This window comes from Eublepharis macularius, chromosome 17, assembly GCF_028583425.1.
Source record: "Eublepharis macularius isolate TG4126 chromosome 17, MPM_Emac_v1.0, whole genome shotgun sequence".
NCBI lineage: Eukaryota > Metazoa > Chordata > Lepidosauria > Squamata > Eublepharidae > Eublepharis > Eublepharis macularius.
In genome coordinates this window covers 29,325,756-29,338,468 of record NC_072806.1, presented here as the reverse complement: position 1 = coordinate 29,338,468, position 12,713 = coordinate 29,325,756, and the positions used below count along the sequence as shown (strand labels likewise).

General features: G+C 46.9%; 1 protein-coding gene across 2 annotated transcripts in view; it reads left to right on the top strand.

Moving 5' to 3' along the window:
* CORO6 (coronin 6) overlaps nt 1-12,713 on the top strand; it is a 32,187-nt gene that overhangs the window by 14,895 nt on the left and 4,579 nt on the right. For both annotated transcript variants that reach the window (XM_055001906.1, XM_055001907.1), the window contains exons 5-8: nt 732-913; nt 3,911-4,030; nt 5,391-5,495; nt 11,961-12,106. In XM_055001906.1, the coding sequence (XP_054857881.1) occupies nt 732-913; nt 3,911-4,030; nt 5,391-5,495; nt 11,961-12,106 (553 nt within the window). The remainder of the gene's footprint in view (nt 1-731; nt 914-3,910; nt 4,031-5,390; nt 5,496-11,960; nt 12,107-12,713) is intronic.

Below are 12,713 nucleotides of genomic sequence, written 5' to 3'. Positions count from 1 at the left end.
CACCCTCTCCAGGCTCCACCTCCAAAATCTCCAGGAATTTCCCAACCTGGACCTGGCACCCCTAAGCACTGCGCTCTGTTCCATGTGTGACCCAGGCCTGGGTATGTTAAACTGCATTGGCTAGGGTGGCCAGCCTCCAGGTGGTGGCTGGAGATCTCCTGGAATTACAACAGATCTCCAGCCAACAGGGTTCAGTTCGCCTGGAGAAAATGGCAGCTTTGAAAGGTGAAGTCTGTAGCATTATATTTTGCTGAGGCCCCGCCCTTCCCCAAACCCCACCTCCTCCAGGCTCCACCCCCAAAATCTCCAGGAATTTCCCAACCCTAGCATTGTCTCACAGTCATCCCTTCCTTCTGGGGCAAGCTCCTCAGGGCACTCGTCACTTTAGGTCTTACTATTGTCGCTGCCAAATGCTCACACACAGCAGTCTCCTGGTATTGTGCTACGATTTGTCGCATAATTCTTTTCTTAGGGCTGCAAGCTTTTTTCCGCTAGGGTGTAAGCACTGTGCCTTCTCTGGATCTAATGCCAAGGGTTTTTTTAAAAAAAAGAATAACGTCCAGGGCTCGAAGGCTCTGCTAGCATCCTCGTGCTATGCTCCAGTTCTCCTGTGGTACAGTACGGCCTTTTGGGGAACGGAGGCTTGTGTGGGAGTTCAGCCCGGCTGTTTTCAGGGAAAGGCTGGCTGGCTGCTGGTTCGGTCCTTTCCGAGTTCCACTTCCTTCTTTCAGGGGGGGACAACATGATCATCCTTTGGAACGTGGGGACTGGGGAGGCTCTCCTGACCTTGGACGACCTGCACACTGACCTCATCTACAATGTTTGCTGGAATCGCAGCGGCAACCTCTTTGTCACCACCTGCAAGGACAAACACTTGCGCATCATCGACCCCCGGCAGCGCCTCGTGGTGGCCGTGAGTCGTGGCTGCACGTGGACTGGTCCAGCATGTGTGGGCAGGTTCTGCCGCTTGCTGCTTGCTTGGTCCCTCCTTATCCAAAGGCTCATTTCTAGGGGTGCATGCTGGGGCTCGGGTCCGCAGGGACATCCTGCCCCACATACCAAGCATGTGAGATCTGCGACTCAGCAATTTAGTGCCAGCAGCAGCACTCTAAGAATGCTCCAACACACCTTTCTGCTTTTCAAAAAATGCAGTATTGTTATGGGTATAATAACAACAACAACATTCGATTTATACACTGCCCTTCAGGACAACAGAATGCCCACTCAGAGCTGTTTACAAAGTGTGTTGTTATTATTATCCTCACAACAATAACCCTATGAGGAGGGTGGGGCTGAGAGAGCTCTGAGAGAGCTGTGACTGACCCAGGTTCTCCCAGCTGGCTTCAAGCAGAGGAGCGGGGGATCAAACCTGGCTCTTCAGATTAGAGTCCTGCTGCTCTTAACCACAACACCAAACTGGCTCCAGTTATTTCCACACTTAGGAAATGGTTGGTACTTTATAAATAATATTTCTTCTTCTGTTTCTGGCCTTGGCATTCAGAGTGGACATGGGTCCCCAAGTGTGGCCGGAGAGTGCTTGATCTGGCAGCTTGACAGACACAAAGCTGACTTAGGCAGTGCTTGGATGGGAGAACTCCAGGGCCTTGAGTTCAGTGCTGGAAGAAATGCAGTGAAATAAATCAATCAATTACGGTCTGGGAAGCCGGCTTGAGCCACCCTTACTGTGATTATGGGAGGGTGACTAAAGGGTATCTGCTCATCAGAGATGATGGATTGAGAGCCCTTCATGGGTAAAGATAAGTGTGGCATGTGAAGAGCGGCATTTGTGTTCCAAAGGATGTCCTCCGTGTTTGGTGCAGATGTGCCTTTCCTTCGTCCAAGTTGGGAGCTGTGCCCTCTGCTTGCTCCTTCACTAACTTCAGCCGCTTTCTCCCCTTTCTGAAAGGGAAGATTCCCCCCAAAGTGCAACCCTTGAAGCAACATAGCAGAGTTTTGCAGAAACTGGGGGACTCCTGACTTGGATTAAATACGAGTCACATGAATTTAAACTAATATTCAAAAGAAGCTGAAATAAAGACACCCCCCGGTTTTGTAGCTAGAAGTCAATATGGCTTCCATTTAACAAAAATCACCTTGCTCAGATGTCAAAGTAATTTTTCTTAAATCGCTTTGACTGTGTGCGTTCCTGCCCCCAAATATTGTATCAAATCAAATTTGAGAAAGATTGGAACCAAGAAGGAAAAACCTGGAGGGCGGACGATTAAGGGACTAGGTTCTGAGAATACTCCAAAACCCCAGACCTGCTCCAGTTTGAATGCCAAACCCGAGCAAAACCTCACGTCGAAACAACCAAGAGAACCAAATCAAAGTATCATCATTTTTTTTAAAAACTGCACAATCTTGGATTCGGTTAGTTTTTGAGGAAACCAGATCCAGGAGACTCAATTTCTTGAGTTCAAAATCCTCTGCTAGCGTCCTTTCTGGTGACGTTAAGGAATATTAGGTGGACCTTTGGCCACTGGATGAGGTCGATGGAAACATCCCCAAATGTCAGCCGGTGTTTGTCCTGAAATTAAATGAGAGCCACCTGGTTCTGTCTGATGAGCTCCAAAATAATTGCCCCCCCTCTAGAGATTTTAGATGGACAAAAGATTTCTGTAGACACAAACCTTCCACACTCACAGTACTGTGTGTTTGGTCATTTCGCACGCAAAGAAATATGCACATAAGTGTGACCCTTTATTACAAGCCGCCTGGGCACACTTGCACGCCGTGTTGTGGTTGGGGCCAGACGTGCCTCATCTCTTCCCAGACTTGCCTGTCCCTTTCCCTCCCCAGCGTGTTAAGCGTTGTCCTGCGTGACTGACCTGTACTAACAGCAGCCTGTGTGTTTCTGTTTGATCTTAACCTGCTAACTGTTGACCACGGATGCCAGGAGAAAGTCAAGCCCCATGAAGGTGCTCGCCCCGTCCGGGCCATTTTTATGGCTGATGGCAAAGTTTTCACAACCGGTTTCAGCAAGATGAGTGAGCGGCAACTGGCACTGTGGGACTTGGTATGCCTCAGGATCTTCTGGTGTGATGTTGCTGTGTGTGTGCTGCTTGTGGAGGCAGTGTGTGGTGTGCTTATTTGATGTGTGAACCTCCTGGCCTTTGTGTCCACAGGAGAAGAGAGGAGGAGTGGCAGAGGGTGATGCAGGGAGAAATGTCAAGGTACCACCCCTCTTATTAGGACGGGGGCATTCCTAGCTAAACCAGCTTTGCTAGCAAGAGCTGTGAAATCTTTCTTAGCCACATATACCTTTATGATACATGAATGAAAGACATTTTTGCCTGTTTGTCAATGTGTCCTTGCCTGGTCATCTGTGGCCAATTTCTGCTCACCCCAGGAGATCAAATGAACAAATCTGGGCTAATACTTTTATTTCTGCCGTGAATTTCTGTTACCTTAAAAGTGAGATAAAGATGAGGAGGAAAAGCTTAAAATTCTTGATTTGTATGCCAAGTTGGCCATTATTATGAGTTCTGTTTGTTTATGGCCTCAAAAGAAATGCTTGCTAGGGGCTAAAAACGTCAGTCTGTGCATCTGACGAAGAGAGCTGTGGTTCTCAAAAGCTTATGCTACAGTAAAGTTGGTTAGTCTTAAAGGTACTACTGGACTCTTTTCTATTTTACTCTGTGTAGTGAGACCAACAGGGATACACTCTGTAGCAAAGCAAACGGTGCCATTGGGTGGTATCTTAGTTTTAGCATTTGGAATGCACCTCTCAGAAAAAGCAACCATGGCAGAATTACTGAGAAGGGGGGTGCTATTTTCCCTGTAAAACTGGTCTGTGTGCATTTGCCTGTGTTGCTTCTTCTCAAGAGGTGATTGACGCACACTGCCCTCCTCCTCTCTCCTTTTGCTTCCTCTCTGTGTACTTAACTCTTTCTTTCCCCCACCCACCCAGGAGAGGTTTGCGCCTCACGAAGGGATGAGGCCCATGCGGGCCGTCTTCACCCGCGAGGGACTGGTCTTCACCACGGGCTTCACTCGCATGAGCCAGCGGGAGCTGGGCCTGTGGGATCCGGTAGCCAGGCTGTGTGGAGTGCAGTGCCCCCTGATCCCCTTTCTCTTTCTCTGGGAACTTGGGCATCCTCCCTGGGCATGAGCCAAAGCAGCGCAATTCAAATCTGTGTGCAGGCACACCGGTACAGATACGTACCACCGGTGCAGATATGGGCAGACACATGTGTACAAAAATCCAAGGCCACTGGTCTGGGGAAAGGGAGGTGGGCAAACACAGATATGCTGGACAACCTCAACTAAGAGGAATTGAACTAGTAAACCTGTGGATCTATTGTGCTGCTGCAGGCACATGCCCATGGAGAGGCTGGCAAGTAAAGAGGGCAATCATCTCTCTTGCACCTGAGCCCTTCGTGGGCCAGCTCTTTCAGCTGAGAAGGTGGAACTTGGGGCAATGGAAGAAGGGGAGAGGTCCCAGGCGGAAGCTGTGATGCTCTTTCCCTTGACAAGGCCAACATGCTTAAGTCCCTGCCATCACGGCAGTCTGAAAGAGATGGGATGGCCCTGGGCCTTCATTCCCCATCATGCATAGTGGCAAGCGACACTATTAATATAAGGGCTACTGGTTTATAATTGCCCCTTGTCCAGAGAATACTCAGTTCCCAGAGTCTTGGAATGCTGTGGATTTGTACAGAGGTGGATTTATATTGGGGGAGAGGGGTAATTAGTGCATGCTGGGTGTGCTGTGATCTTTGGGGTGCTAAACATAGAGTCTGGGGGATCTAACAATCAGTAAGACCCCCATTAAGTTAATCAAGAGTGAGAGGATGTACAAAAAGGGGGTGGTAATTTTTCTCATGAGAGACCCTTTACACAGAGTTTCTGTTCCCCACACTGTTGCCGCAAACTAGGGGCAGTGGGTACCACCCTTCCAAGTTAGCTATGTGCTGTAGCATACCTATGCATCGTGCTACAGGTGAGTGGTGCATTTGGCACACGCTCAAAGGCACTCTTGTTATTGCTTCACCTTGGGGAATTCATCATGAGCAAAACCGCACATCAGAACTGGGATGACCAAGAAGGTGGAAAGTTTTAAGAGTGAGGAAACGGTGTGTGTGTTTGTGTTTTCAGGGGAATTTCATTAGCGGGTCAGCCTAGATGACGTGGAGCTTTTAGGTGTTTTCCAACTCCACAGCAACAATGGTACAGAGGGAGCGTAGCTAGCATAGAATTGCCGAGCCTTTCCTGGCTGGGCTACGCTGGGCACACTGGCTAGGGAAGGCCCTTGAGCTGAAAGGATGCAGCCGTGGAAATGTTGGGAGGAGGTCAACAGGTGTGTGATGGTTGTGCCCCCCACCCCCCGCCACTGGTGCCAGGCTTGTTTCATACCCATGCCCTGACCCTTTCCTTCCCTTCCCCTGCAGAAGAACTTTGAAGAACCAATCGCCCTTCAGGAAATGGACACGAGCAACGGGGTTCTCCTGCCCTTCTATGACCCTGATTCCAGCATAGTCTATCTGTGTGGCAAGGTAAAGGAAATGGGGTCATGAGGAGGGGAGGGGCACAGCTTCCTTGGTAGATCTTGGGGGAAATGTGGACAAGCCCACCAGCCTCCCCTCTTCTCTTTATAGCTCTACTATAGTGCTGGCTTTGGTAACATTGTGCACCCCCTTAGTGAAATTTCTGTGTACAGAAATTGCAACCGGGACTAGGAAACCTTCCGGCACTAGTTGATTTTTAAATTCTTCTACGTTCCAAGATGGGATCTAGATCTGAGTTGCTCTCCAGTCAGCAGTTATGTTCCTACGGCTCTGAGGCAGAACGTGTGACTTGGGGGATGATTTTGCTTGGCACTGAGGGTATGTGACCAAGACTGCATTGTCTCTTTGGCCAGAATGTTGGTGCTAAAATGCTTCTGGATTATGAAATTACTTGAATGAATCAGGCAGGATGGCGTGCTTCAGAATGAGGGGGGAAAGCCTTGGTGTTTTGCTGAGATTTCACTAGGAAAACTGACCTAACCAGGAGAAGGTTGAAGGCTCCCAATTCCTTCCCAATTCTTTTTTGTGAATCCAATGACAAAGGTTAATAATAACAACAACATTCAATTATATAATAATGTGAGATACATTCTATTTATACACCGCCCTTCAGGAAAACTCAGAGCAGTTTATTATGTGTTGTTATTATCCTCATGACAATCACCCTGTGAGGTGGGTGGGGCTGAGAGAGCTCCTAGAAGCTGTGACTGACCCAAAGTCATCCAGCTGGGTTCTAGTGGAGGAGTAGGGAATCGAACCCGGCTGTCCAGATTAGAGTCCTGCCGCTCTTAACGACTACATCAAACTGATACCACATTTTTAAAAAAGCATTTCTCCCCTGTTCACATGGAGGCTTTTGTACTACTTTTAAGAAATACAGGGAAAGTAATTTTTTTGCACTTGCCTTTTTCCCTTGGTGCCAGAACCAGTGTTTGAACTGGGCCAGTGCTGTAAATCACCTCGGAGGGGAGAGGCTCGAGAGTCTGGGGGGGTGTGATGTGAAGTTCGTTGTGTGATGCAGAGGGCACGCAGCTGCCCCAGTTCAGGGCCCTTTCCCCATGTAATCATAGCGGCTTCATATGGAAGCCCTTGATGTCAAGACGAGTGTTTGGACTCAGCCCCAGTACATGTCCCCTTGCAGAGGATTCACCAATGAGGAAGTAGGAAAGAGCTTCAGCTTCCTCTCTGCGCTCTCCTTTAACAATTTATTTTTATTTATTTATTTTCTTGGGATTTCTATTCCACCCTCCCCACGAAGGGCTCAGGGCGGGTCACAACATATTAAAACACATCAATTTATACGGTTAAAAACCACGAATAGATTGATAAAAAACATAGTATATTATAACATATTTCACATATAAAAATATATATTCAGATATATATTTAGATGGCGGCAATCGATAACAGCAGATACAACTCAACACGATAAGGTGGTGGACAACCTTAGTAGGGCGGGATTCAGATTATATTTTCATCATTTCCTCCGTTTTTCAGCCAGTGGAGGCCAAGCCTGACCTCAACCATATGCCTGGCAGAACATCTCTGTCTTACAGGCAAGATTGTCCCAAATGATGAAAATGAGGCCCCCTTTTCTACAGGCTCCCCTCTGAATAACTAGGAGCCCTTCTGAGCCTTTTACTGCCATTTGAAAAGTTCAGCTTAATTCTTCCTGCCCCCGTCTCCCGAGAGTTGCTGCTACAGCAGTTGGGGTTTTGTAGGGTTAATTAGCTAGCAGAGTTGCAGGATTATGCAATGAACATAATCAGTTCACACTCATGTGTTTAGCTCTATAAAATACTTTTCTACATAACAGGATAAAAGGTTATATTGGTAGAAAATAAAGAATGGCTATCTGGCTACATTTTGTAGGCTAGAAAGATTGAGAAAGACTCAGGACTAGACAGACTGGCTTGTGAACTAGACAAAGAGCAATAAAACTTCAGTATATCTTTCTAGCTAATTGCCCCCCAATAAACTGGTTGCCCAATAGAGAATCCCACATTAAGCATAAAGACTCCCTTTTCTAGGGCAGGAAGCTTTGCTCAACAGCTATGTAGTTGCATGCAAATAAGTTTACTAACTAAGTAACATAAATAACAGTTTAACTCTCATAACTGAATGTAGTAAACACTTGCTAATTCCCAACAGACTAGCATCCACAAACTGAAATTTTGTTGCTAGGAAAACTCCCCTGGTTGCCATCACTGGCAGGACTGACGTTCCCCCGTTTCCTAATGCTCTTTCCTCTGTTGCAACATGGAACAACACTTCTGCACCCTTTAAGAAAGAACGTCTCCTCATCAGGGGCGGATCCACTTTTTGGGGGCCCTGAAGCTTGAGCTGTTATGGGCGGCCCCTTCGCAACCAGCAACAATAGGGCAATGTCCAAGAAGGTCCAAAGGGCCTTGCTGACCTTGCAAGGACCTCAAGGCCCAAATAGCAGAAAAGAGGGTGGTGGGGTGGAGCCCTTGAAAACGGGCCATACAGTGAGCCCCTTCCCACCAGCAATGAGGTCTGGGTAAACCCTGTTATCTTCCTCAGTGGGTTTGTTCCATGGCAGATCACCACATTTTAAAAAAAGGTGAACCACTACATCTCAGATTTTGATTAAAATTGCTGTACTCGGTCATTTCACATATCCAAGTCACTTGTGTGAATACAAATTTCCTAGGAAGTTTCCAAGAAGTAACTTCACCTTTGTTTTAAAAGATCTCTAATAATTGCACAGGTTACCAAAATTTCCCTGCAGTAATCCAAAGCAGACCTTAAACAACAAGATCTGTGCAGGCCTTTCCCCCCCCCCCCCCCTCTGGTGCTGTTGCTTCTTCCTGGGCCAGGCTGAACTGCTAGGCTGCTGGGAGCAACCAGCCCACTTTAGGGGAAGCCGCAACACTGAGCACGCTCCATTCTGAGGTCAGTATTAAGTACTTCAGCCCATTGGCTTCTGATTCTATCACTAAAATAGCCTTATTTTAATAACAAACACTTTTAAAAAGCTCCATTAACTTCTGTTGAAAAATTCACTCTTTAAAAAAAAAAGTTGCTTCAGGGGCCCTCTGGGATGAGGGGCCCTGAAGCTTAAGCTTCATTAGTTTCACAGTAGAGCTGTCTCCGCTCCAGTCCTCATTAGTTACATTTTTGACTGAATGGAAACCGTTTATAGACTTTTTACATGAAATGGATAATAAGGACTTGATGACATCTGGATTTATGGATTAAGAACCATGAACAATAGGGAAAAAGGGCTCTTACGTTTAACTTAGAATAAGTGAGATTCTGAATATGATCCGTATTTGTGGCGGAGAAAATCGGAACTCAGTCTGTAGTTTAGTTTAAGGGTTTCTTTTTTTTCTTCTTTTCCTTTTTCACTTGTTTATGTATTGTTAGTGTGTCTTCTTTTTAGAATTTTTTTAATCCTCTATATTTGTTGTCTATAGCTTTTATGTTATTGTTTATAGTTTAAATAAAGAAAAATTCCAAGTGAGAGAGAGAGAGAGAGAGAGAGAGAGAGAGAGAGAGAGAGAGAGAGAGAGAGAGAGAGAGAGAGAGAGAGAGAGAGAGAGAGAGAGAGAGAGAGAGAGAGAGAAAGAAAGAAAGAAAGAAAGAAAGAAAGAAAGAAAGAAAGAGAAAATTTCCTGGGTGAGAATTCTCTTCTTCCATGGAGACAGGACTATAGATTTAGGAGCTGTTCCCTTCTCCACAAACTGATCTTTAGACGTGCCATTTTTGTACTCTAGGCCTCTATCATTCGGCAACAAGAACCTTTAATGTGATTAGGGAGCTTAGAACGTGTCCTTGGGCTTTTAAATTTACATAGTATTTCCTTAACAGCTTTTACTCTTGGAAAAATAAAGCGTCTGTGTTCATTTCCCTGTGCTGAGACAGCCTCTTGTGGGACAGATTCTCCCTGAACAGGGCTCATTTTGAGGGGGAACGCGCAGGAACGCAGTTCCGGCAATTCCCCAAAGAGGTCATATGTCAGGTGGCCCCGCCCACCTGACTCAGCCATTTTGCGCCCATTTCAGCCTGTATTGGGGCCGAAATGGCCCGGATTGGGCCTCTGACAGGTGGTGGATCACTCTCCCACTCAGCAGCGGCCTGATCCTGACCATTTGCGGCCCCTTTTTGGCCATTTTCAGCTCCTTTTTACCATTTTGGGCCCTGTTTCGGCCCTGAATGGCCAGGATTGGGTCCAAAACAGCCAGGATAGGTGATGTCAGGGGGTGTGGCATACGCAAATCAGTTATGCTAATAGCACACTTCGGGCGATGTCAAGGGGCATGGCATATGCTAATGAGTTATGCTAATGAGTTATGCTAATAAGTTCCTCCAGCTCTTTTTCTACAAAATGACCCCTGTCCCTGAATATAAAATGTGCTCTGGGGGGAAGATGTACAAAATACCTGCAATTACATGTTCATCTTACCCCTCCAGTGGCCGTACATCTTCTATAAGCTGATCGGTTTGAAGAAGTGCAGCTACCAGTAGGGTTGCCAGCTCCAAGTTGGGAAATTCCTGGAGATTGGGGAGATGAAACCTGGAGAAAGTGGAGTTTGGGGAGGGAAAAGACCTTGGTGTGGCATAATTCCATAGAGTCCACCCCCCAAAAGTAGCCATTTTCTCCAGGTGAACTGATCCCTGTGGCCTGGAGACCAGTTGTAATTCCGGGATATCTCCAGCCACTACCTGGAGGCTGGCAACCCTAGCTACTGGTGCGGCGGTGAATGTCTACCTGAACCAGTGTGGTCTAGTTGTTGGAAGGTCAGACTGTAACCAAGGAGACCCAAGTTCAAATGCCTTCTGAGCCATGAAGCTCACTGACACTGCAGTCCAGTGTAGAGTTACTCCAGTCTGTGCCCATTGACTTTAGTGGGCCTAGACTGGAGTAACTCTGCATAGGCTAGGATTGCACAGGGGATGACCTTGGGCCAATCACCGCCTTTCATCCTAGGCCAGTTACGTGTGTCCATAAACTTCTTTGGGGAAAAGCCAAATAATAATCCTGTATGTTCTTTTGTGTGTTATTCTGGATGTTACATACCGCATCGGACTATGATCTAACCCCTTAACATTGCATTCAGGCTGTAAGGGAGTCATGATGGATTTTTACCAAGAGGAGCTTGAACTGGGGTCATAAGTAACGTTTCTTAAAAAGTAAGAAATCCTCTCCCCTTCCTTCTAGTAACAGACGTGATTAACTTATTTCTGCCCTAGTAAACCCTAGTGATATTCACAACAGCAGCTTTCTATAGTCCCAAGACCTAATAAAATTAAGTGGTGAGCTTATAATTTGATAGAACTCTAAATCCCTAAAACACAGATTTCTTTGACTCACAGGCCAGGTGCTATAGGGTTTGTGACAAGGAAGGTAAGCAGTAGAACATTAAAATGGAGAGAAGAGCCGCGAGGGAAGCCTCTTCCTTTCCTTCCTCAAGTTGGGGGGCCGGGGGGCTGCCGTGATTGTCTGGAAACAAGGCCAGTGGTGACCAGGGAGAAAAGTGCTGGAAACCAAGATGGCCCCCTGGGAGGACTCAGTTTTTACCAGAGCTTGCCCAGGAAAGGGGTGGGTCAGTATCTATTGGATCTCCTCTAAAATATTTATTTAATTGGCTGCCTTTCCAACAAAATTGCCCAAGGCAGCTTATAATATCAAACATAGGGAAAAACATAAAACATCATAAAAAGTTATTAACAACAACAACATTCAATTTATTTCCCACCCTTCAGTACAACTTAATGCCCACTCAGAGTGGTTTACAAAGTATGCCATTATTATCCTCATGACAATCACCCTGTGAGGTGGGTGGGGCTGAGAGAGCTCAGAGAAGATGTGACTGACCCAAGGTGACCCAGCTTGCTTCAAGTGGAGGAGTGGGGAATCAAACCTGGCTCTCCATATTAGAGTCCTGCCACTTTTAACCACTACACCAAACTGGCTATTAAAGCCCAGCATTCAAAAATGTACAACATTGTACAACAGTACAAAACAGAGTAACTTTAAAAAGAGCATGAAATATTTCTCAGGTAAAAAACAGACTATAAAACTGGGTTTTAAAAAAATAAAAATAAATCCCTTCATTAAGCAGAACCATTGTAGATTGGTACATAACAGAAAGTGGTGTAGGCACCAAGTGAACCTTGAGGCAAAGGGCATTCCACAGATAAGGGGCAACCACTAAAAAAGCCCTGCCTCTGTGCTCCACTCACCTCACCTCTGAAGTTGGGGGGGGGCGGGTACAGAGAGCCGAGTTTGTGAGGAGACTCTTAACTGGCTGGCTGGACAGTATGGGAGGAGACGGTCCTTCAGGGACTCTGGCCTCAAGCCACTGATGGCCTTAAAGGTAAGAACTGGCACTTTGAATTGTGCCCGGAAACAGATGGGCTCGATGCACTCGCCTGTCCCTTGGGTTGCGCTTCTGTAGCCCGTCTTCTTCTCGTGTTTCCTTCCAGGGGGACAGCAGCATTCGTTATTTTGAGATCACGGATGAGGCGCCCTACGTCCATTACCTGAGCACTTACAGCAGCAAAGAGCCCCAGCGCGGCATGGGATTTATGCCCAAGAGGGGGCTGGACGTCAGCAAGTGCGAAATTGCCAGGTAAGGGTTCAACAGCAGCGAAAGGGCAAGGGTGGGTTGGGGGGCATCAGTCTGGCCAAAAAACTCTCACCACTGCCTCCCCTTTTCTAAAACACGCATTCAATGATTCAGTGTATTTCTTTAAAACTTGGAACACTTTCCCCTCAGTACTTTGCTGAGCTGCAGCACCTCTGTGGCCAGTGGCAAAACGATGGTATAGCAACTCAGCCCCGATAAGGTCAGGAGACATGAGTGGCCAACAGGGCCTTATGTGGCCTTATAAACCTCTCGACTCTGGCCTGGCTCCTGCCTGCCTTGAGTCCCAACATTGGGCAGACCAGCCATCCCCATTCTGTGCAAGTGTTTCACAGGAAACGAGTGAATTAAACACTTAAACCCTTCTGTGACACCAAAGTGTCTCAAGGAGGATGTCCGCCGCATCTCTGTATGTTCCACTTTTGCCAGCTTTGCCTTCCTCTGGTGCAGCTGACATTGAGGCAGGATTTTCTGCCTTTTCTCCTTGTCAGATGTGACAGGATCTCTCAGCCGCTCCTGATATTAGAGGATTTACTGTTTTCAGGAGAGGCTTCCTGTTGCCTCTCTGCATGCCACTGCTCATCACCAATAC